Below are 22599 nucleotides of genomic sequence, written 5' to 3' on the forward strand. Positions count from 1 at the left end.
ATGTTTAGCCAACATCTGGTTAGGCCACATCTAACCCGAATCCGAATAGTTTACATCCCTAGGTGGGATACACTAACTATACTCACCAATTTAGCCAGAGCGTCGCCTCCCACCTGGCCCTCTCTTATCATCCTATTGTTCTTTCAATGGGCGTTTGATTACTCAGATTTCAAATATAAATCTGAGATTAAAAAATCTTTGGCCCGAAACTTTCCTCAGTGCACGTCACCATGTCTTGGAAAGTTTCAAGTTCAAATCCCAATTGTATGGTTGTTATAACCCCAAGCTTGCCTATCAAACAAAAGGGTAGAGGTCAGATTCATCCTTTGAATACATCACCTTGGCCTGGGCCCCATATATACCAAAATCAATGCAATTAACCAAGCTATTCAAACGTCCTCTAAGTTCTATGGGAGCACATTTTTCAATGTAAAGACTGTTGACTTCAGAACCAGAGAGTTGTTCCATACTCAAAAAAGGGTTGATTCCCAATCCCAAGTTAAGGTTGGTGACTCGAAAACTCAGAAACCCTCGGTAACAGATGGCAATTGGCAAGTGGTAGCAACTAGCAACCAGGTGCATTATTCATGATACCAATTTAATATTTATAAGTACAAGATTATTAACTCGTTTTCCAAGCATGTACCACCATTATAATTCATTTTTCAAAGTAACTACGAAAAGTAATAACATGGACCCTACGCTACTATGGACATAAAATTCCCTTTAACTTGGTTCTGATGATCCGTCTTTTACATTAGTGCTATTGTGAGGTTTACCAGATTTTTTGGGCAACCAAAAAGTTGGTCTCTCTCTCTCTCTCTCTCTCTCTCTTGAGCCAGGATTTTTCTCAAAAGAAGAAAAGGTTCAGATCCACCTAGTTGTTGCCATTGGTTCTGTGTTGCAGTTTGACAAGGGAAGAGTAAGACCCACCTTTAGCTAACAAGGCACTGTGGGTCCCCTTCTCCACCACCCTCCCATTCTCTAACACAGCAATGGTATCACAGTTTTGGATTGTGGCAAGCCGGTGGGCCACAACCACACTGGTTCGACCAACCATGACTCTGTCTAGTGCCTCTTGCACTGCCTTCTCAGACTGGCTGTCTAGGGCACTGGTGGCCTCATCTAGCAACAATATGGTTGGGTTCTTCAAAATAGCCCTAGCTATGGCTATCCTCTGTTTCTGCCCCCCTGATAACTGCACCCCACGGTCACCGCACCATGTGCCGTAACCGTCCTTTAGCGTCCCAATAAATTCGTGTGCATTAGCGGCCCGGGCTGCATCTAGTATCTCGGCCTCGGTTGCGTTCTCCTTACCATAGACTATGTTCTGCCTTATGGTCCCAGCAAACAGGGTAGGCTCTTGGCTAACTAGAGCTATGTGCTTCCTCAGTGACCTTAGATTGTAAAACCTTATGTCCCTACCGTCAATCTTGACTGTCCCTTTAATCGGGTCATAGAATCTCTCTATCAAACCAATGATGGTCGACTTCCCAGACCCGCTCTGTCCGACCAATGCTGTCGATTTCGCAACCTCTAGTCTCAGTGAGAAGGACTTGAAGATGATGACGTCTGGCCTGGATGGATATGCAAAGTCCACATCTTTTAGCTCCACCTGACCTTGGATTGTATCAGGCTTGTACCCCTCCGGGTCGTCGGGTTCAATCTTGGTGTACCGATCTAGGATTGCAAATACTGTGCCTACTGCATCTGCACCCTTGGCTAGGTCCGAGGTCATGCTACCTGCATCAGCTATGACCCGGCCCGTGCTCACTAGGACCAAGAATGTTTCAAAGAGTTGCTTGGCACTTATGTAGCCATGGGATATGAGCCTACCTCCATACCAGAAGTCAAGAGCCCAGGTGCAGATCATCAAGCTCTGGGATGTGCCCAGTCCAATCCCAGCATACCAGGACTGCTTGACACTCTCTCTCCTGGGCCCTTCCAGTGCAAGCTCAAACATGTGAAGAATCCTATCTTGTGAAGAGAAGGCAGTCACAGTGCGAAGATTGGACACAGCCTCTGCTGCTAACTTGCTACTCTCATCCTGTGACCGGATCGCCTTCTTAGACATGTTCTTTAGCAGCACTTTTCTAGTATAGAAGCACACTATGATCAAGGGCTGCACTGCGATCATGACGATGGCAAGCCTCCATGCAATGATCAAACCCATAGTGCATGCTATGGTCACAGCAGAGGTCGCCTGGACCATAAGAGCCATCCTATCACCCACTAGGGATCTTACCTGCAAAAGTTAAAAACAGTGGTTCAATTTTTTTGTTCAAATTTTGTTGTTGTTATACTTGACATGCGCACAACTGAACTAAATATGCTAACTATATCTACATCTTTGTTAATACTAAGATTATTGTCGAAGAAAGATAAAAACACTTCATGAGTGTTGTTCTAGTCATGTTGAGTTTCATATGATGCCATCTATCTTTACCAACTGGAGAAACATAGAGGTCAATACATACCACATTAGCATCTTTAGCCAACCTAGAGCATATGGCACCACTAGAGTTCTCATCTTGGTCGAACCAACCGACCTCGAAAGTGAGCATCTTTGAGAGCATACGCTCGCGGACCCTCTTAGTAAGAGCCTCGCCCATTGCCGCAAAATTGTAGTGTTGAAGCATGTTGATAAGGAATGAGAAGATAGACAAGGAAAGGAAGATGAGTGAGTATGTCCTGACTTTTGTCTTAATCTCACTATGGCTAGGGAGGAAATAGACTGAGATCATGCTGCCCATAGCAAAGGAGTACAGTGGTTGTATTCCCCCAAAGGCAATGGAACCAATACAACCAGCCATTGCCTCTTTCCACTCTGGCTTATTCATGAGCAACAACCTCCTCATTGAAGGCACAGGTGGAGGCTCAGAAGCTTTAGTCATGACTTGTTCGGTTTGCGTTGACACGGCCGAGTTCATTGAGCTAGACCTACTCAGCCTTTGCATCCTGCCACTCATACTACCACTTGTAGCTACCATGCTATCTTGAGCCAAAGAGTGCTGCTCTTCCTCGTCCTTCATTCGTTGGAGTCTCAACAATGAATAATACAATCCCTGCTCATCCTTTATCAAGGAGTCATGGGATCCAATTTCCATAACTTGGCCATCCTGAACCACTGCTATGGCATCAGCATTGTGAATTGTTGACAGACGATGTGCGATCACGATGGTGGTCCGGCCTACCCTTGCTTGGTCCAGGGCTGCTTGAACCACCCTCTCTGACTCCGAGTCCAGTGCACTCGTCGCCTCATCTAGGAGAAGGATTCTTGGTGACTTGATTATGGCTCTGGCAATGGCAATTCTTTGCTTCTGGCCACCAGACATTTGCACGCCCCTCTCCCCAACCTAAAATTGAAGTACCAAGTTTCTCAATGCCAAAAACCATGTCAACTCTCTACAAGATCGAACAAGTTAGCACAAAGTCGTTGGAAGTTATGGATCTAGCACATGAAATGGATGGTCCAGCTGAAAAATACCTAGACCAAACTTGGGTCTGAATAAATTTTGGTGGTATAGATTTGGTCTAGGCAATTGCAATCCATCACTGATTTGGTTGGATACAATCAACTCTTCAATTTTAAAAATATAATGCCAAACTATATTTATTCGTTTGTTTCATTCACTAGCCCCCCGAATGGACCTACTCGGATCTGTTACCTGGGTTGATCCAATTGTCACCCCAAAACAAATCTATGAAATATTGATGTTGGTAGACTATGCCACAAGCACATGGCAAAATGGACACGTGACACGCTATCTTGTATAATTTTCCATCAGGAATAGCATGTAAGGGGATACGACACGCGAGTAAAGTAGAGTCTCTGTAACATAGATGGTAAGGTTGTTTGTTACCTGTGTGTCATAGCCTTGTGGAAACTGTGAGATGAAAGTATGGGCATTGGAAGCCCTGGCAGCTGCTTCAACCTCTTCCATGGTAGCATCTTCCTTACCAAAAAGGATGTTCTCCTTGATGGAGGTTGCAAACAAGGCAGGTTCCTGGCTCACCAGCCCTATCTGTGATCTGAGCCACTTGAGCTGCAGCTTCTTGATGCTCACCCTATCAATGAAGATGTCCCCACCAAGTGGATCATAGAACCTCTCAAGCAATGAAATCACAGTAGACTTTCCGGAGCCGCTGCTTCCGACCAATGCGAGGGTCTTGCCGGCCGGAACCTTGAGAGAGAAGTCATGAAATATGGGTGTCCCAGGCCTTGATGGGTAAGAAAACTCCACATTCTTGAACTCAATCTCACCCACCACATCCCTCAGAACCACTCCTTCCATGTTGTCTGAGTCAATCTCTGGAGTTCTTTTTATCACCTCCATGATTTTTTCCCCTGCTGAGCATGCTTCTGATATGTACTTCAAATTTGAAAGTCCAGAACCCAGAGACCTGTGAACAAACACGATTAGGAAAGAGAAGGGACAGACTCATAGACATAGATGATAGTGATTAATTTTCGAAGGCATATAGTTTAGGGGCACGTTTCTTACTGAGAAAATAGTACCAAAAGTGAAATTAGGAAAAAAAATTATAACTTTCAAACCGTTCTAACTGACAATTTTTTTTAAAGGAAAGTTTTTTTAAATAGTATGATTTTTTATAGAAGAAGTCCCGAGAGAGGTATGGAGGAGTTTTTCCTATCAAAAAATATTTTTGCATTAGGGACCTCATTCACAACTCATTCCGTGGGCTGCCACAACAAGGGCTTCCTTCATCTTCATCTTCCTCTCATCCACCACTATTTTCAGGTCTCTCTTATTTTTCTCATATTTTTCACTCTGTTTTTCTCATGCTAAAAACAAGCAAAATTTTCTCGTTTATAAAAGTTATCATAGGAAAAAATTTCTTTTCCTATAAGAATTTTCCAGCTTCCAAACATGCCTTAAGAGTTGTGATTAAGCTATAATGTTTGACCACTTATATGTATTCACAACCAAGACATTATACCAATGCGTGCACACACACATATATTTCATTGTACACGATTGTCTATCTACTTACAGTTTATAGTATGATATTGGGAAACTGATGGGTTTGGCACTATCTGGAACACTGATATATTCATGTACTAATATCCAGTAAGTACCTGAGAAAAGGTCGATGATTCTTTGCAAAGATACACTTGTTGCTCATATATTTGGATTGATTTTGCACCTAGTTTAACCAAACAAAACAAAGCTCGTCTCTTGGATCGGCTAGTGTCACCTTGCTGGTTTTCTAGTGTGCGTGTGCACTTGCGTGCAGCCCAGGCATAAGTATTCATGAGTGTTTTGGAAATTAACCAGGAAAGAAAAGGAAATTTTGGTGCAAAACTTTAATACTATTGCACCTTTCAGCCAAATATTTTGAGGGCTGGTTTTGCAAACACAATTAGGAGGCTATATATATATATATATATATATATATATATATATATACACACACACGGTAATGATAGGGTGCTCCCCGAGTACCTACTCTCACCTAATAGAAGCTTTAGATTTTCAACTTTCATAAACTTTTTTTGTTGGTCAGACCCTATAGATATGATTTATGAGGGTTATTTAGTAGAAAACAAGTTTTGGATCATGTGATTATAGTATAGATATATGCTTTTTAAGAACTTTAAAAGTCAATGGCTTGCAATATATCAAAATTTCATGACTTAAAAAATCTTACTTTTATGTCAAAAAAACATGATCCAAAGCATGATTCCTATCAAATAAACTGTGTTGAGTACATCCTTGAGAAGATACAACCTACAACCATGATTTCTAGTATGTGGGGTAGGTCCTCTAGGAGCACAAGTCTTATATATGGACCTGTGCTCCTAGAGGACCTACCCCACATACTAGAAATCATGGTTGTAGGTTGTATCTTCTCAATTAAACCTAATGGATGTACTCAACACAGTTTATTTGATAGGAATAATGCTTAATTTGGATCATGTTTTTTGGATCATATATATATATATATATATATATATATATATGAGGGCTTCTATGGTGGTTCTGTGGTATACCCTTGATTCACATAGATCTAAGCTCCAAAAACAAAAAATAACTTTTGGATCATGTTTGTCATATTCTATTTACTAATTAATTTAATGTATTAAAGTTGGCTAAAATATGAAGATTTATACTATTTCTAAACCACTCTTATTTTCATGAACTGTGAGCCGTTGATTTTTTACTGTCTTAAATATGGAAGCTTGTAGTGTATTTGGCATGATAAAACCTTTCAACTTAATAAATAAACTATGTTAAACACATCTATATGGTTAGATCTACTATTTGGTGGCTAAATTCATACAAACAAGAGTATGTACCACCGTATGGTATCATGGTACAGAACCGCCACACACATATATATATATATATATATATATATATATATATATATATATATATATATATGTGTGTGTGTGTGTGTGTGTGTGTGTGTGTGTATGCATGCACTCATGCACATCAAAGAGCGAGAGACTCACAGCCCACCCACTGCAATAGAAGCACCAACCACAAAGACCGACCCTCCTTGAGCACCATGGTACATGACCAGCCTGCTCCCATACCAAGCCATGAAAGACCATATAGCAAAAGTTATCCCATTGCTTCCAATTGCCATACCCTTAGCCAGACCCTGCTTAAGCCCCAGCTTGACCGAGCCATCTAGTGCCTTGGAGAACTCAGTCATGGTCCTGCTTTCCCCTACAAATGAGTAGACTGTCCTTATTGAAGATATTGCTTGCTCTGCTATTATTGCTGCCTTTTTATACTCATCAGTCATCTTTCTTGCTAATCCCATCAAGATCCTCCCATACATTAATCCTGGTATTATCAAGAATATCACAAATGGAAGCGCCACTAAAGCTAGCCTCCATAATAACAGGAATGCCACTATGTAACACCCTGTGAATGTTGACGCGTTCATGATTAAATTTGGTACCTGTTAATCATAAAAGATGTAATTAAGAATTGAAAATGGTAGAGCAATTTAGAAAAGGCCCCATTACCTACGATCTAATTATAAAAAGCCATCTAGCATTTCAATTATTACATTTAACCATCTCCTTTATTTCAATTCTGTTCAAATACCTGCCTGAATTGTAAAATGACATTTTCATCTTTTTATTTTTTAACAAATAATTAAAATTATGCTCTTTCATATTAAAGAAATCAATAATGAGAGCATTTTAGCATTTAGTTTGACTAAAATCAATTTTAAAACTGGAGTGTTTTTTTAACATAAATGGACAAAGCAACCAACTAAATGTAATAGTTGAAATACTGGGCAGCTTTTTGCACATAGCTGATAAGTTAGGTGAAAAAAAAAATGGTCATATCGGTTGGTCATACTAGACCAAATCGACGGTAGAGATTGAAACCTAATTTTTAAAGCATCCTCATACACTTGCAGGATTATGGATCGCTCACTTTATTCTGTTCTATGAGTTTTTCAATTGAATATTTAAATTGAATGCTTGGGCCATCTTATACCCTTAAAACTGTTTGGTGCATATGTAAAGGCCCAAAATATTTAGCGTGCTGTAGTCCATCAAAAACTGACGGTGTGAGTTTGCTACTTTTTGTATGCCATGGTGCTATGCAGAATGTTGACTCCACCAGGGATTGGACTTTCATAGTTTGCAACTTGGTTGCAACATGGGCTCCATGATCCACTCCAACTTCATCATTAAATATGGAAATCAAATATGGGAATCACATTGAGCCATGTTAGCCCCAGGCTCAGTAATGAGACCCTCCCTACCATCCATTTGGAGAATAGGTCACGTTTGCTTATACACCAATGAGAATCATTCTCTCAAAAGTTTTGAGAGAATGATCATCAGGAGAACCATTTTCTCACGTAATTGCAAACATGAGAAATTTGATTCTCTCATACAAAAAAAAAGAAGAGAAAAGATTCTCAGACTGGGGGAGAATAGGAGTGACGGGGTCGAGGAAGCGACTCAATTTCTCAGAGAAGATTACTTCTGAAAAGTGCTTGCAAATGTGTCCTATGTTTTCAATCATTTGGAAGAAGAATACCTTCTCACTGAGCACATCTTGAATGACTAAACTATCACTTGAAACATTGTTAACTACTTCGGATGTGCTTGACACCTTGAGATCAAAATAGCCCACTTCTTGCCTTAGCACTGCCTTCAAATACCTTGCTCTCATTCTTGAGGCTTGCCTCTCACCAGTTCTTGTCCAACAATAGCCCTCTTCAATAATAAAAAAAGCACATTTCATATACCAAATCCCAAAGTTAAGAAAAAAAAGAACAGTCTCCACATGGATTCCATGAAATAAAGTTTGCGTGGTGCTTGACTTACCTAGGAAAGAAGCCACCCATAAACCACAAGCCATGTACAAGAGTGCCTCACAATTCTAAGAAAGGAAAAGGAAAGAGAATAAAAATTAAACTCGAGAAATATTTTGCTCTTTCCAACAAATGATAAAAGAATGAAATATATAGTCCCACCAAAGTTATCAAATCATGGGATTCTTGAATTCAATATACTGCTTTGTGATCAGCCTGTTTGGAAGAGTCCAACGGCCATGGATGTGCCAAAGAAGAAGAGATTAGGATATATCCCATTGAGGCTTGTTGTTGCATACCTGGTTGATTTTGCTCGTGAACAACGAGGGATCATTGGAAGGGCCATTGCCAAGGTTGTTCATGATCCTGCTGGTTATTAGCAGCATAATGGCCAAGGATAGCCCATCCCCGATTGCTCCAAGAAGGCCAAGGACCATCAGGCACACATCAACAGTGTCTGCATGCCTGAAGATGGTCCATATGGAGGCCACTCCCATGGGCTTGGACTCATCATCTTTTTTCCTCCTCTCCATCTTCTCAAGACCTCCCAGGCTTCCCCCTCTCTAAGCATGCAAGCCACCAACGCTTCTATATGTAGAGATTCAGAGACAGAGGGGAGGAGGGAGATGTGTGTGTGGTGGGGTGGGGGGTGGAGAGAGAAAGCGATGTAGACACTAGAGCCCGATGTTGACTTTCTATGTTACTGGCTGATCGTCATTAGTGACGCTAGGGAAGCTTTTAAAAAAGAGGTTTCAAAAAGCTGTGTGATGCATTGATATTCTAATTGCCTCTCTCTCTCTCTTTCTCTTATATATATATATATATATATATATATATATTATATATATATATAAGAGAGAGAGAGAGGATTATGCTGGTTGGGTTAGGACTAGGGGTGGCAATCGTGTCGGGTTGGCAGGTCGACCCGACGGGTTGGCAGGTCAGCATACCTCAACCCAAACCTGACCCGTTTATTAAGTGGGTCGGCTGTGGCAAACACGAACCCGGCCCGTTTAATAAACGGGTAACCTGACATGACCCGCCAACCCATTTAATAAATGAGTTGGGTCAGGTAAACGGGTTCGCGGGTCAGGTTGGCGGGTCAGGATGATGGGTCGGGTCGCCAGGTTGGCGGGTCGGCGGGTTGACCCACCCGCCTAACCCATTTATTAAATGGGTCAGTCGGTTTGGCGGGTTGGCATACCCTTAACACGAACCCGACCCGTTTAATAAACGGGTTAGGCGGGTCGACCCGTTAATTAAACGGGTTCATTTTTTCCAAACCCGAACCTGCCTAAGAGGCGGGTTGGCGGGTCGTGTCAAGTTTTGCCACCCCTAGTTAGGACCCTCTAAAAATCTACTTTCAAGTATTTTTTGCTTGAACTGAGCATTTAGATGTGTTTATCATTGCTTATTTTTTTAGAAACAAGTTTTCTTTTAAATTGATTTGATAAAAATATAAATATTTTATCATCAAATTTTAATATAATATCAACCATTGATTTTTGTTTTGTTTTTTTAAAATACACATTTGGGCATAAAAAATCTTAACTAAATACATATTCTTTATAATAAACACATCTAATGGTTTAGATCAAGAAAAGAATAAAAGCAAAACTTGTGACCTAAGAAAAAAGGACAGCAAAGTCCCTATTCTCACACACATATATATATATATATGTGTATGAGAGAGAAAATATAAGGTGGTTATGTACCATGATACCTTACCGTGGTACACACTCTTGTTTGCATAAACAAATGGTATATCTAACTGTAGAGATGTATTTAGTAATGATAGGTTGCTCCTGAAGCACCTACTCTCTTATATCTTAGACTACCCATTAGATCAAAGTAGATCTAACAGTTGTGCGATATTTAAGTTCCTCTCAGCATCTAATATCTCAAACATAGAGTAGATGCCCGAGAAACAACCAATCATTATGTATAGAGAAAAATATAATGAGTTATCACATGGTGCTATACATTCTTGTTTGCACGATCTAGCCATCAAATATAGATCAAATCACATGGATGTGTTTATTACCATCATTTATTTATTATGCTAGCAAGTAGTTTAATCATATATAATTCAATTTCCAAGGTGATGAAAAATCCACGGTTTACAATCCATGAAGAATGACCCAAAACATCATGTTGGAGCCAATTTTGGAGTATGAAAACAGAAAAGGAGAACATGACAATAAACATGTGATCTAAAGTTATTTCCTTTTTTTTAAGATTAGACCTATGTGAATCAAGGATTGCACTACCATAAGTTATGACGATTTATATATACGAAAAATGACTGTACTGATACAACAAAATTGATATATTTCTCGAAATTCTCTATAATTTTTAAAATTTTCCCGATGTTCAAATTCACAAATATTCGACTTCTTTAGAACCATTTTACCCTTCACACAAGCGAACCTTCTAAAGTTTGTGCAATATATTGATATGTTTTTTGGGTATCACAAACTCTCACTAAAAGGTAGATTCGTGCATAATCATATCTACGAACTTCCTGTAATTGACACTTATCAAAACTTTCAAAATATTACACTAAATTTACATATATAGTATGATGTTCGTATAACCAAATATGCGAATCTCCTGTAACTGAAACCTATAGAAACTTCACAAACTAACTTCACATATATAATACAAAATTCTCATAACCAAATTTGCTACCTACATCATAATTGAAATCTAAAAAAATCACAAATATTTTACTAAATTCGCATATATAATATGAAGTTTATATAAATCCTGCAACTGAAATTCATTATAACTTCACAAATATTCTACTAAATTCGCATAACCATATTTGTAAACTTTCTGTAACTAAAATTTGTTAAAACTTCACAAACTATCTTCGCATATATAGTACGAAGTTCACATAACCATATCTATGAACTTCATATAACTAAAACTTGTCGAAACCTCACAAATATTTCACTAAATTTGCATATATAGTAGAAAGATCACATAAACCATGCAGATCTCTAAGTAACTAGTTCTCAAGGAGATCCACAAATATAGGACGATCTGCGTAAATTTTTGGCGTGTGAATTTTCTTACATTCGCATGCTTGTGAAATCATATATAAAGTTGTTTTTGTTCATTTTATTTTTTTTTCTCGTTTGTTTCTAGAAAGAACCTTAACCTTTTTTCTCTAGAACCCTCCATATTTTTTTTTCCTTACAATGATTCCTATGATATTTTTGGTTGTATTTCGATGAGGTTGCAGTATTCTTTGCATTGACTTCCTAGGTTAAGTAGAAAGGTGAGTTTCATATAAACAATATATATAGGGAATCTAGAATATGTTTACCAACCAAATATGTTTGCTGGTATGAATCAAGATTTTCATAGTTTTCTTTTTTGTAAATCTAACCCTGCAGATGCATTCAACATGATCCATTTGCTAGGAATCGATTGTTGGATCATCGTAATCGGATAAAAAATGTTATTTTTTATGCTTGAATATTTATGAAAATTCTAAGTCATTGATTTTCTACCCTTAAAAGATTCTTCTTATACATCATAATTGGATGATCCAAGAGTCTATTTCTATAAAACCAAGTGTCTAGATCACATCCGAATGGTGAAAATTTGAAAAAAAAGTAAAAAACTTATGAAAATCTTAGTTCATACCAGTAAACATATTTTAGTTACCCCATATATATGCATATTGTTTTATTTCATTCTAAATATTTTTCTTTATTTATAGATATGATCATTTAATAGCCTCATGTGTATTTGTGTTTTGTAATTTTTGTTGATATTTTTTTGTATTTCATTTAATATTTATCATCAAATTTACCATTTAGGATTTACTATGTATATGATTTTTGTTATAGTTATATATATATTTATTTATGTTGTAGATGATTTATGTTTGTTTGTTTGTCCAATGTCTTAACACTACAAGAAAAATAACCATTAGCGATGGAAGCTTGCGACAAAATTTTTTCATTGCAACTTTGCGGCGGATTAACGAGAGAAAGAAATTCGTCGCTAAAATCCATAATATTTACGAAAATAGCGACATAAAACTTTCGTTACCAAATCCATCGCTAATTAGTGACAGCTTAGCGACGTCAGGTTTTTGTTGCAATACCCGCAACATTTAGCGACAGAGATTTTTCTGTCGCTACGTATCGACGACGTTAGCGATGGAAATATTCTGTCGCAAACTGGTCATGTAAATTTGCGACGAAGTTGCGACAAAACTAGGCCGTCGCCAAATCCATCGCTAAGTTTCCAGTAAATCCCTAATCAGAACCCTTCTTTCTCTTTCCTGTTTCGTCTCTCTTGCCCTACACACTCCCCCGGCCGTCGCCCTCTCTCGCCCGACGCACTCCCCGGCCTGCCGTCGTCGCTCCCCGGTCCACCGCCCGTCCCTCCCCCGGCCCATCGCCCTCCATTCCACCGCCCGTCGCCGCCCATCCCTCCCCCGGCCCATAGCCCCCCGTTTTGTCGCCCGTCCCTCCCCCAGCCCATCGCCCCTCATTCCGCCGCCTGTTGGCCCCCACCCGCCGCTCGACATCTCCCAAGTAAGTGTGTCATTTTTTTTTCGGCAGGGGGTCGCCCCCTGCCTCGTTTTTTATTTCCGGCAGGGGGGTCGCCGCCCTGCCTTTTTTTTTTCGGCAGGGGGGGCGACCCCCTGCCTCATTTTTTTTTAACAGGTGGTCCCCCCCCCACCCCCGCCTCATTTTTTTTTCCGGCAGGGGGGGGGGGAACCCCTGCCTCATTTTTTTTTCGACAGAGGGTCGACCCCCCTGCCTCATTTTTTTTTCGGGCAGGGTGTCTCCCCCCTGCCTCTCTTTTTTTCCGGCAGGGGGGGGGACCCCTGCCTCTTTTTTTTTCGGCAGGGGGTCGCCCCCCTGCTTTTCTGGCAGCAGGTCGCCCCTCTGCCTCTTTTTTTTTCGCGCAAGGGGGCGACCCCCTGCCTTATTTTTTATTTCTGGCAGGGGGGGTCGCCCCCTGCCTCTTTTTTTTTTCTGGCAGGGGGGGTGACCCCCTGCCTCATTTCTTTTTTTCGGCAGGGGGGTGACCCTTTGCCTCATTTTTTTTTCGACAGGGGGTCGCCCTCTCTGCCTTGTTCTTGAACCACAACATCACCCCGTGCCTGTTGCTCCAGGGGATGATCACTGCCTCCGGAGACCTCGTGTCGCTGTCGTACGTCACTAGCCTACTGACTGGATGGCCAAACTCGAAAATCTGTTGGGTCGAATGGAGAGGTGGTCGATGTCTGGGAGGCATTGCGCCTCACCAAAATCCCGTCTGACTTCGATATTTATTCTAAATTTTTTCCTTTCGACAGAGGGTGACTTCATTTTAACACAGTGTCTCTTGCAGATTTCTCAACGGATCTCGCTTGTGCCCCGCCACTCGTGGTAAGTAAGTGACAAAAACAATGCAAATCGGGTAAATACCCATAGTGAGTAAGTGATGCAAGCGCGTCACATATTATTTAATTTATTGGATGCAACACTTTACTGTTCACACACTCACTTAGTTGTTGATATCTATGACTGCTTTGTTGGAGTTTGGAGATCATGCTGAGCATGATTTTAATGTATGAGAATAGAAGTGTTCTTATTTTTGAAGTTCGGATTTCATGCTAGGCATGGTAGTAGTTAGCAGGATATTGGAGTGTGTTTGCTGCAGGTACATGTTTGATATTTCTAACATATTTTCTTACAGATGAAGTTTCTCTTGTACATGACCCACCTACACCAGTTGATCATACAAGTCAGGAGCCAACACAGGATGCAGGGACTTCTTAGTCGGGCACAAGAAGACTCATTCAAATAGTGTATATCGATAATCGACCGTAAGTATTTTATTTTCACTTATTGTATATCTTATAAATATTGTATATTGATATTTATTATGTACCAATTCATGTGCAGCACGAGGTTCGAGCCACAAGAAGTAGTACACGATATTAGGAATTCACTAGTTCAACATCTACTAGGACCGATCACTCAATAGAAAGAGTATCCAAAAGAGGTAATAGACGGATTGTGGTCCTCATTCATGGTATATAGTTGTTTGTCATAGTTAATGTGTTTCATGTTTAATTATTTGTTATAGTCATGTCTACTAACTTTCTAAAAATATTTGTAGGCTTTAAATCGCTTCACGACTACGATGGAGGAACATGATGCAAGGAAGGTGTGGCAGAAGGTGACTGTCAATCGATTTGCAGACAACTGCACAATATGAAGACTGCAGCAAGAAAAGCATCTGGCAGGATAGATGATCTACTGCAGTGTAAGGGCCATGAACCTCCTACTATCAGGTCAGATGTTTGGGATGCAATGTGTGACAAGTGGGTTGTGGATGCATTTCGAAACCGCTCAGCGAAAGCTGCACAAAATCGAGCAAAAATGCTCGAAGCCCATCTATACATAGGTGGATCTAGGACTTTTGAGTGTCACATGAAGAAAATGGTAACTCATCAATATATAAACAAATCAATTTTATAAGTATTATTGCAAACATGTTAACTAAATCTTTTATCATTTCACTTCGCAGGAAGCAGAAAAAGAAAACATTGTGCCATACAAGGATGTGTTTGTTCAAACACATAAATGTAAGACCACAGGAGAGTTCGTATCAGAGAAGGCGAGAACGACAATTATATGTATTTATTGTATTAATAATCATTGTAATATACACGTTATCATAAACATTGTAATTCTTAATTATTAATTCATACTGTAAACATTATTTTATAGGAGTCATATGAGCAACAAATGGTAGAGCGACATGGCGATGACTCTACTCAGCATTCATCATTTGATCATGCAACATGGGTGACTACAGCAGGTGAACCCAAAAAGGGTTGTGTGTTCGGGTTTGGGAGTAATATGAACACCTCACCAGTCGTTGCTTCCTCGAGTCATGACTCAGAGACTTCTCCCGTCAATATCAACTCCAAGCATCCGACTGATTCTTGGGAGGATGTATGTCAGATTGTTAAGGACACAATGCGTGACTACTTCCATGAAACAATTACCGACATTCTTCGGAATGAGTTCAACAGTTTTTTGCAGAACAGGGGAGCTTCGTTTGCAGGTGACTCTCAGGTATGAAAGTTTCATATGATGTATTGCATGTTGTTAGATTTTATATTACCTTGATTGCCTTAACTTAGGTGCATTCCATATAATTTATTTCAGTATATTTTGTTTATCAATACTGACCTTTTATATAATATTTCAGTATAATATTTTTACTGCCTTAGAACACATATGAGCATGATAGAATCACATATACAGTTTTTTTACTGCCTTTGAACACATATGAGCACGATAGAATCTCATATACAATTTTTTTACTGCCTTAAAACACATATGAGCATGGTAGAATCACATATACAGTTTTTTGACTGCCTTAGAGCACATATGAGCATGGTAGAATCACATATATAGTTTTTTTGACTGCCTTAAAGCATATATGAGCATGATATAATCACATATACAGTTTTTTGCCTGCCTTAGAACACATATGAGCATGATAGAATCACATATACAGTTTTTTGACTCCCTTAAATAATATATGAGCATAATAAAATCACATATACAGTTTTTTTGACTGCCTTAAAACACATATGAGCATGATATAATCACATATACAGTTTTTTACCTGCCTTACAACACATATGAGCATGATAGAATCACATATAAAGTCATTTTGACTACCTTAGAGCATATATGAGTATGATAGAATAGCATATAAAGTTTTTTTGACTGCCTTAGAACACATATGAGCATGATATAATCACATATACACTTTTTTGCCTGCCTTACAACACATATGAGCATGGTAGAATCACATATACAAATTTTTTTACTGCCTTAGAACATATATGAGCATGATATAATCACATATACAAATTTTTTTCTGCCTTAGAACACATATGAGCATGATAGAATAACATATAAAGTTTTTTGACTGCCTTATAGCACATATGAGCATGATAGAATCACATATAAAGTTTTTTGACTGCCTTAAAACACATATGAGCATGATATAATCACATATACAGTTTTTTGTCTGTTGTAGAACACATATGAGCATGATAGAATCACATATACAGTTTTTTTACTGCCTTAGAGTACATATGAGCATGGTAGAATCACATGTACAGTTTTTTTGACTGCCTTAGAACACATATTTGCATGATATAATCACATTTACAGTTTTTTGCTTGCCTTAGAACATATATGAGCATGATAGAATCACATATAAAGTTTTTTGACTGCCTTAGAGCATATATGAGCATGATAGAATCACATATACAGTTTGTTTGACTCCCTTAGAACACATATGAGCATGATATAATCACATATACAATTTTTTGCCTGCCTTAGAACACATATGAGCATAATAGAATCACATATACAGTTTTTTGACTGCCTTAGAACACATATGAGCATGGTAGAATCACATATACAATTTTTTTGACTGCCTTAGAACATATGAGCATGATATAATCACATATACAATTTTTTGCCTGCCTTAGAACACATATGAGCATGATAGAATCACATATAAAGTTTTTGACTGCCTTTGAGCACATATGAGCATGATAGAATCACATATAAAGTTTTTTTGACTGCCTTAGAACACATATGAGCATGATATAATCATATATACAGTTTTTTGCCTGTCGTAGAACACATATGAGCATGATAGAATCACATATACAGTTTTTTGACTGCCTTAGAGTACATATGAGCATGGTAGAATCACATATACTATTTTTTTGACTGCCTTAGAACACATATGAGTATCATATAATCACATATACAGTTTTTTGCCTACCTTAGAACATATATGAGCATGATAAAATCACATATAAAGTTTTTTGACTGCCTTAGAGCACATATGAGAATGATAGAATCACATATACAGTTTTTTTGTCTCCCTTAGAACACATATGAGCATGATTTAATCACATATATATTTTTTTGCCTGCCTTAGAATACATATGAGCATGATAGAATCACATATAAAGTTTTTTTACTGCCTTAGAACACATATGAGCATGGTAGAATCACATGTACAGTTTTTTTACTGCCTTAGAGAACATATGAGCATGGTAGAATCACATATAAAGTTTTTTTACTGCCTTTAGAACATATATGAGCATGATTGAATCACATATATAATTTTTTAACTGCCTTAGAACACATATGAGCATGATATAATCACATATACAGTTTTTTCTCTGCCTTAGAACACATATGAGCATGATAGAATCACATATACAATTTTTTTACTGCCTTAGAGCACATATATATGAGTATGATAAAATCACAAAAACAATTTTTTTATTGTCTTTAGAATCCATATGAGCATGATTGAATTACATATAAAGTTTTTTTACTGCCTTAGAACACATATGAGCATGGTAGAATCATATATATGTTTTTTTGACTGCCTTAGAGCACATATGAGCATGATTGAATCACATATAAGTTTTTTTACTGTCTTAAAAACACATATGAGCATGATAGAATCACATATACAATTTTTTTACTGCCTTAGAACACATATGAGCATGATAGAATCTCATATATAATTTTTTTACTTCCTTAGAACACATATGAGCATGATAGAATCACATATAGAGTATAATTTATTTCAGTATATTTTGTTTATCAATACTGACCTTTCTTTTCTCATGTAGGTTGCTGGCAATAATCAGCGTAGTAGAGCTGAAGGGACAGATCAAGACAATGAATAAGAGGACGCACAAAATCTTGGCGATGATTAGATTCATGTGCTGAATTTGTTCTACCTTCTTTTTGTTTCAAAAATATAAATGTTGAATTGTAAATAATTAGAACTTGTGAATTTTACAGTGGATCGATTAATTGTTTTAGTTTCCTTTTATATGTATTTTGATATGTACTTTGTTTTTTATTCACAGGAAAAATAAATTGTATCACGAGAAATTTTTTCTCGATATTTAATTTTCAAATATTTTTTAATTTTTTTTCCTTTTTTTGCGATGGATTAGCGACGGATATATCCGTCGCTAATTACTATTAGCATTGAATGTAGCGCCGGATTAGCGACGACTATAAATCTGTTGCAACACCAAAATTGTCGTATAGTAACGACAACCTTGCGACAGATGTTGGCATTCGTTATTTTGTCGCGACTTAGCGATGAAACTGTCGACATATACATTCTATCGCTACTTAGTGACGGAATGGGCGACATATATATTCCGTCGTGAATTAGCGTCGAAAACTTTATGATGGGAGCTATCTGTCTCTAATCCGACGCTAATCCATCACTAAGTTGTTTAGCGACAGATTAGCGTCAGATTTAGGTCATCGCTAATCCACATGTTTCTGGTAGTGTATGTCTTCTATGTGTATCTTATGCCTTTCATGATATGACACCTAAAGAGAAACATGGCAGCAGGAAAAAAAAAAGGTTAACAACAACCACCCACATGGAAAGAGTCTGGTTGTAGAGTTACCCGAGTATAATTTTTACATGGATACTTTGTTGATCAGTGATATAAGTGTCAGGCTTGCATGTTTATTTGTTTGTATATAGACTCAGTTAAATCTAACATGAATATATCATATATGGCGATTATGTTGCATCTGTATAGATTCATAAAAAGACTTATTTAGAATCACAATGAGGACATGATAGTAGGAAAGGAATAAACAAAGATCATTTACCTTACCTCTTATTTCTTGGTGAGTCTCTAAAGTGATAGTCTTGTTATTTTTCTACTGACTCTAATTGTTTAACATTGTTCACAACAAATGGTCAAATGTGAATATATGAAAGAAATGGCTCATGCTTTCTTGAAGAACCAAAACGTGTCATATCCTTTTCATGAATCTGACAAGGTATTCATTGAACAACATTACATACTTACATTTATGTTTACATATAGATAAATTACTTATGTCTTGAACTTGATATATGTTACAAATTTTAATTCTTCTCAACTAAGACAATGAACACTAGGTTCTGTGGGAGATTGGTGTGAGTTTTATGAAAACCCTTTTTAAAACAATATTTTTAATGAAAATCCAGTGAAAGCCAGACACCAAAAATATAAAAACCGGCTCGCACAAGTGGTGGAGTCTGGGTCGATCTCATGGAACGGAAAATACTTCGTATTCAAACACACAATCTAACTACTCTTTATTGCCAAAATAAAAAGAATTAATTAAATAATTAACTACGAGAGTACGGCCCTACGCAGAGGGCTTAAACAAAATAAATAAATGGTTTTATTACAGACCCAATTAATAAAATAAAATAAAACCCTAATCTAAAAAGAAAAGAAAGGCTTCAGTGCTTCGAGTCTTCTTGTCCCTTCTTGAAGTAATGTATGTTTTCTTGCACTTTTGCTTCTCTGAGGGCTCTCTGAGGACCTTTCTGAGGGTCAAAATCGCTTCTATCGCACGTCCCAGCGCTTCCCTGCAAAACACAAAAATAAAACACAAGCAGTACTACGAAAACTATACAAGAAATTAATAGCTAATGATTAAAAATATTCAGCAAAAGCACGATTTGAATTAACTAAACTAAACTAAACATGAACTAACTACGAACTAACTTGTAACAACCTATACTAATTGACGAAATAGCATAACAATTTACTAATTAATCAAGAATTCAACATCTACCCAACTAATGACTAACATCTAGCTAACTCAAGAAATCGAGAATTCAAGAAACTAAAGTAAACTAACACCGATTAAGAAAGTACTCCACTGAACTCAAAAATTAATCCAATCAATCCATTAATCTAATATCAACAAGCTATTAAAAGTAAGCATGACTTAAGCAACAAAATTTACGAGAAAACAATGTGAATCGGCTGGCAAGCGTTAATTAACACAAATTACTAAACTATATGCAAGACTAATGGCTATCAATCAACAAAATAAAACTTGTTGTACGGATGCTAAATCTGAAACTACGACTAGCTATGTAATATTATTAATCACTAACTACTTACTTGAATGAAAACAAGAATCAGCTACCTTAAATTAGCCTAAGCTAATTACCCTAATTAAACTAAGTTAATGACATTCAAATAGGAATAGCACTAAACTAATTGCTGAAAAGGAAAGCATAGTCCACATGACAGTTTAGAAGACAAAGATTAACTAATACTACACTACAATGGACTCACGGCTAAAGACATTAGACTATACTATACTATGTAATAGGAAAACTAGTTAGAAACATAGACTTCTATGTGCTGAGTGACAAAACTAAGGAACACACGATATAAGGTTAAAAGGAAGTGTTGAAATAACCAACTCAAACAATATAATATTACCCCAAAAAAAAACGACTAACATTAATTTCTAACCAACGACTATGCTGTTGAATAAACCAAAACGCTGGTGCATCAAACCGACTGAATAAAGATTGATAACCTAAGCAATTAACAGATCTAATTAACTATTGTAAAACCTGACGCTAATGAAGAACACTAATCTATAAAAACGCTGATTGCATAAAAATTGCTGATAAATAAACTATTTATTTCAACTGATAACTGTATGCACACCGACTAACAACTCAACATATGCCAATTACTAATATTCTAATGACTGACGACTAACTCTTGCTGAAAACATGCTGATCCATCAAAACACATAGATTGTTAACGTATGATTGAATAGACTAAACACACTAAATAAACACAACGTTGAATCTCAAAAGAACAAAATAACTGCAGAACCTATGAACCAACAAAACATAGAGCCTATGGTACCAGCAAAGACAATAATGAACTGAACTCAAATACGTGAAAAGAGAGGGGAGCAGAAGAAAGGATTACCGAGTGGCCCGGCTGGAGTGGTTGCGAAGAGAGTGGTCTCTCCCCATGAAATCAACACGCTGCCTTTTTGTGTGCTGGAAAAATAGAAGAGACTACGAACTGGATGGTAGAGAGAGAGAGAGAGAGAGAGAGCTTCAAAGTGGGCTGCGTGAATTCCAAAGTGAGAGACCCTCTTTTTTCTGCTGTAGAAGACTAGTTATAATATTAAATTAGGGTAAAGCAAATTTTTCAAAACCAGTCCCACACTTTTCAATAGTTTTCAAAAAGACCCACTTTAGTAAAACCTATTTTATTGTCTAAAACGAAAACTTCCTAAACTAATTAAAAATTACAAATTAGCTAATACAAACCTAAGCTAACTAAACTACCCTTAAGAAAATCTAAATCTAATAAAAATACTAAAACCGTAGAGAAAACGTTGAAAACTCGATTTTCTGCTAAAATTTGATTCAATGCGATTTCTCAGAACTAACAATAAAAATGGGTTTTTTAGAGCGATTTTAACACGGATCATACATAAATAATGATTAATAAAATGCAAATATTATGCATCATCAAATACCCCCATGCTTATCGTTTGCTAGTCCTCAAGCAAACTGAAGCAAAAGCAAAAATACTAAACTAGACACAATAAAAACCTAACTCACTTTCGTAGGAATCACGGTTGCATTTAGCATATGCAACAATCCCTTTCAACCCCTGAGTTACCCCAGTGGACGAGTAAGGTCTCGTGAGGGTTTGCAGTGATGCTACCCACAAACATCTGTGTCAAGTATGTATAAGAATTTTAAAACACAAAGCATTAGGCAGTTAAGGAGTTCGTTTCCACAAATATTTCATGCCATTGCAACATCAAAACAGGATTAGAGTCTTCTACTTGCCACCACAGAATAAAATATTTTCTTTCACTTTTCTAAATAGCATAATCATTTATGTTTCATCCTCAGAAATTCAAATACATACATATCATTATTTACTTATCCTCACTCATATGTGTTCTGCACAGGTTTTCTCAATATTTGCTTTTAAGCAATGAACTTTTTCTCTTTTACGCTCTTTTTTTTTTTTCTACATTTTTCAATTTTTTTCCCCCGAGCACTATACCCAATTTCCAGTTTTTGTGACCCGTGTAGCGAGCTTTGGGTTAGTGACTCCCAGGCCAGACGACCTTAGGGCACCAGATACAAAGTATCCCTCAGACTTAATTGCTCGAGTCACTAGACCTTCAATTTTCTATAGTTTACGTATAGTCTACTTCTCTATCATGTGCAATGTCAGTATCTATTAGGCTCTCTATAAAGTCCATGTAACGAGCTTTCGGGCCGATGACTCCCAAACCAGATGGCTTTAGGGCACCAGGTGTAAACACCCCTCAGGCTCTACTTGCTCGAACAAAATAGGCCACAGATATCAACGTAGAC

The 22599-nt window shown here is 37.7% G+C and overlaps 1 protein-coding gene across 2 annotated transcripts; it reads right to left on the bottom strand.

Annotated features, from left to right (window-relative positions):
• Nucleotides 1–556: 556 nt before the first annotated feature.
• Nucleotides 557–8855, bottom strand: LOC149837502 (putative multidrug resistance protein). Of its 2 annotated transcripts, XM_090007399.1 has the most exons (7): nt 8619–8855; nt 8333–8387; nt 8043–8221; nt 6482–6939; nt 3864–4404; nt 2478–3356; nt 557–2245 (listed from the first exon to the last, which is right to left on the bottom strand). In XM_090007399.1, exons 1-7 carry the CDS (start codon nt 8850–8852, stop codon nt 878–880), a joined length of 3714 nt encoding a protein of 1237 aa, XP_089863525.1. In that variant the 5' UTR covers nt 8853–8855; the 3' UTR covers nt 557–877. The 2 variants fall into 2 exon arrangements, with proteins under 2 accessions (XP_089863525.1, XP_089863526.1); XM_090007400.1 differs by lacking the exon at nt 2478–3356.
• Nucleotides 8856–22599: the final 13744 nt, after the last annotated feature.

Source organism: Nuphar pumila, chromosome 5 (genome assembly GCF_984573655.1).
Source record: "Nuphar pumila chromosome 5, dmNupPumi1.hap1.1, whole genome shotgun sequence".
Lineage (NCBI taxonomy): Eukaryota > Viridiplantae > Streptophyta > Magnoliopsida > Nymphaeales > Nymphaeaceae > Nuphar > Nuphar pumila.

Excerpts from the sequence above, each read along its gene's own strand:
- LOC149837502 (XM_090007399.1), bottom strand. The coding sequence starts at position 8,852 with ATGGAGAGGAGGAAAAAAGATGATGAGTCCAAGCCCATGGGAGTGGCC. Across the intron at positions 8,388-8,618 it reads TCACGAGCAAAATCAACCAG|AATTGTGAGGCACTCTTGTA; the intron begins GTATGCAACAAC and ends TTCCTTTCTTAG. Across the intron at positions 8,222-8,332 it reads ATGGGTGGCTTCTTTCCTAG|AGGGCTATTGTTGGACAAGA; the intron begins GTAAGTCAAGCA and ends TTATTATTGAAG.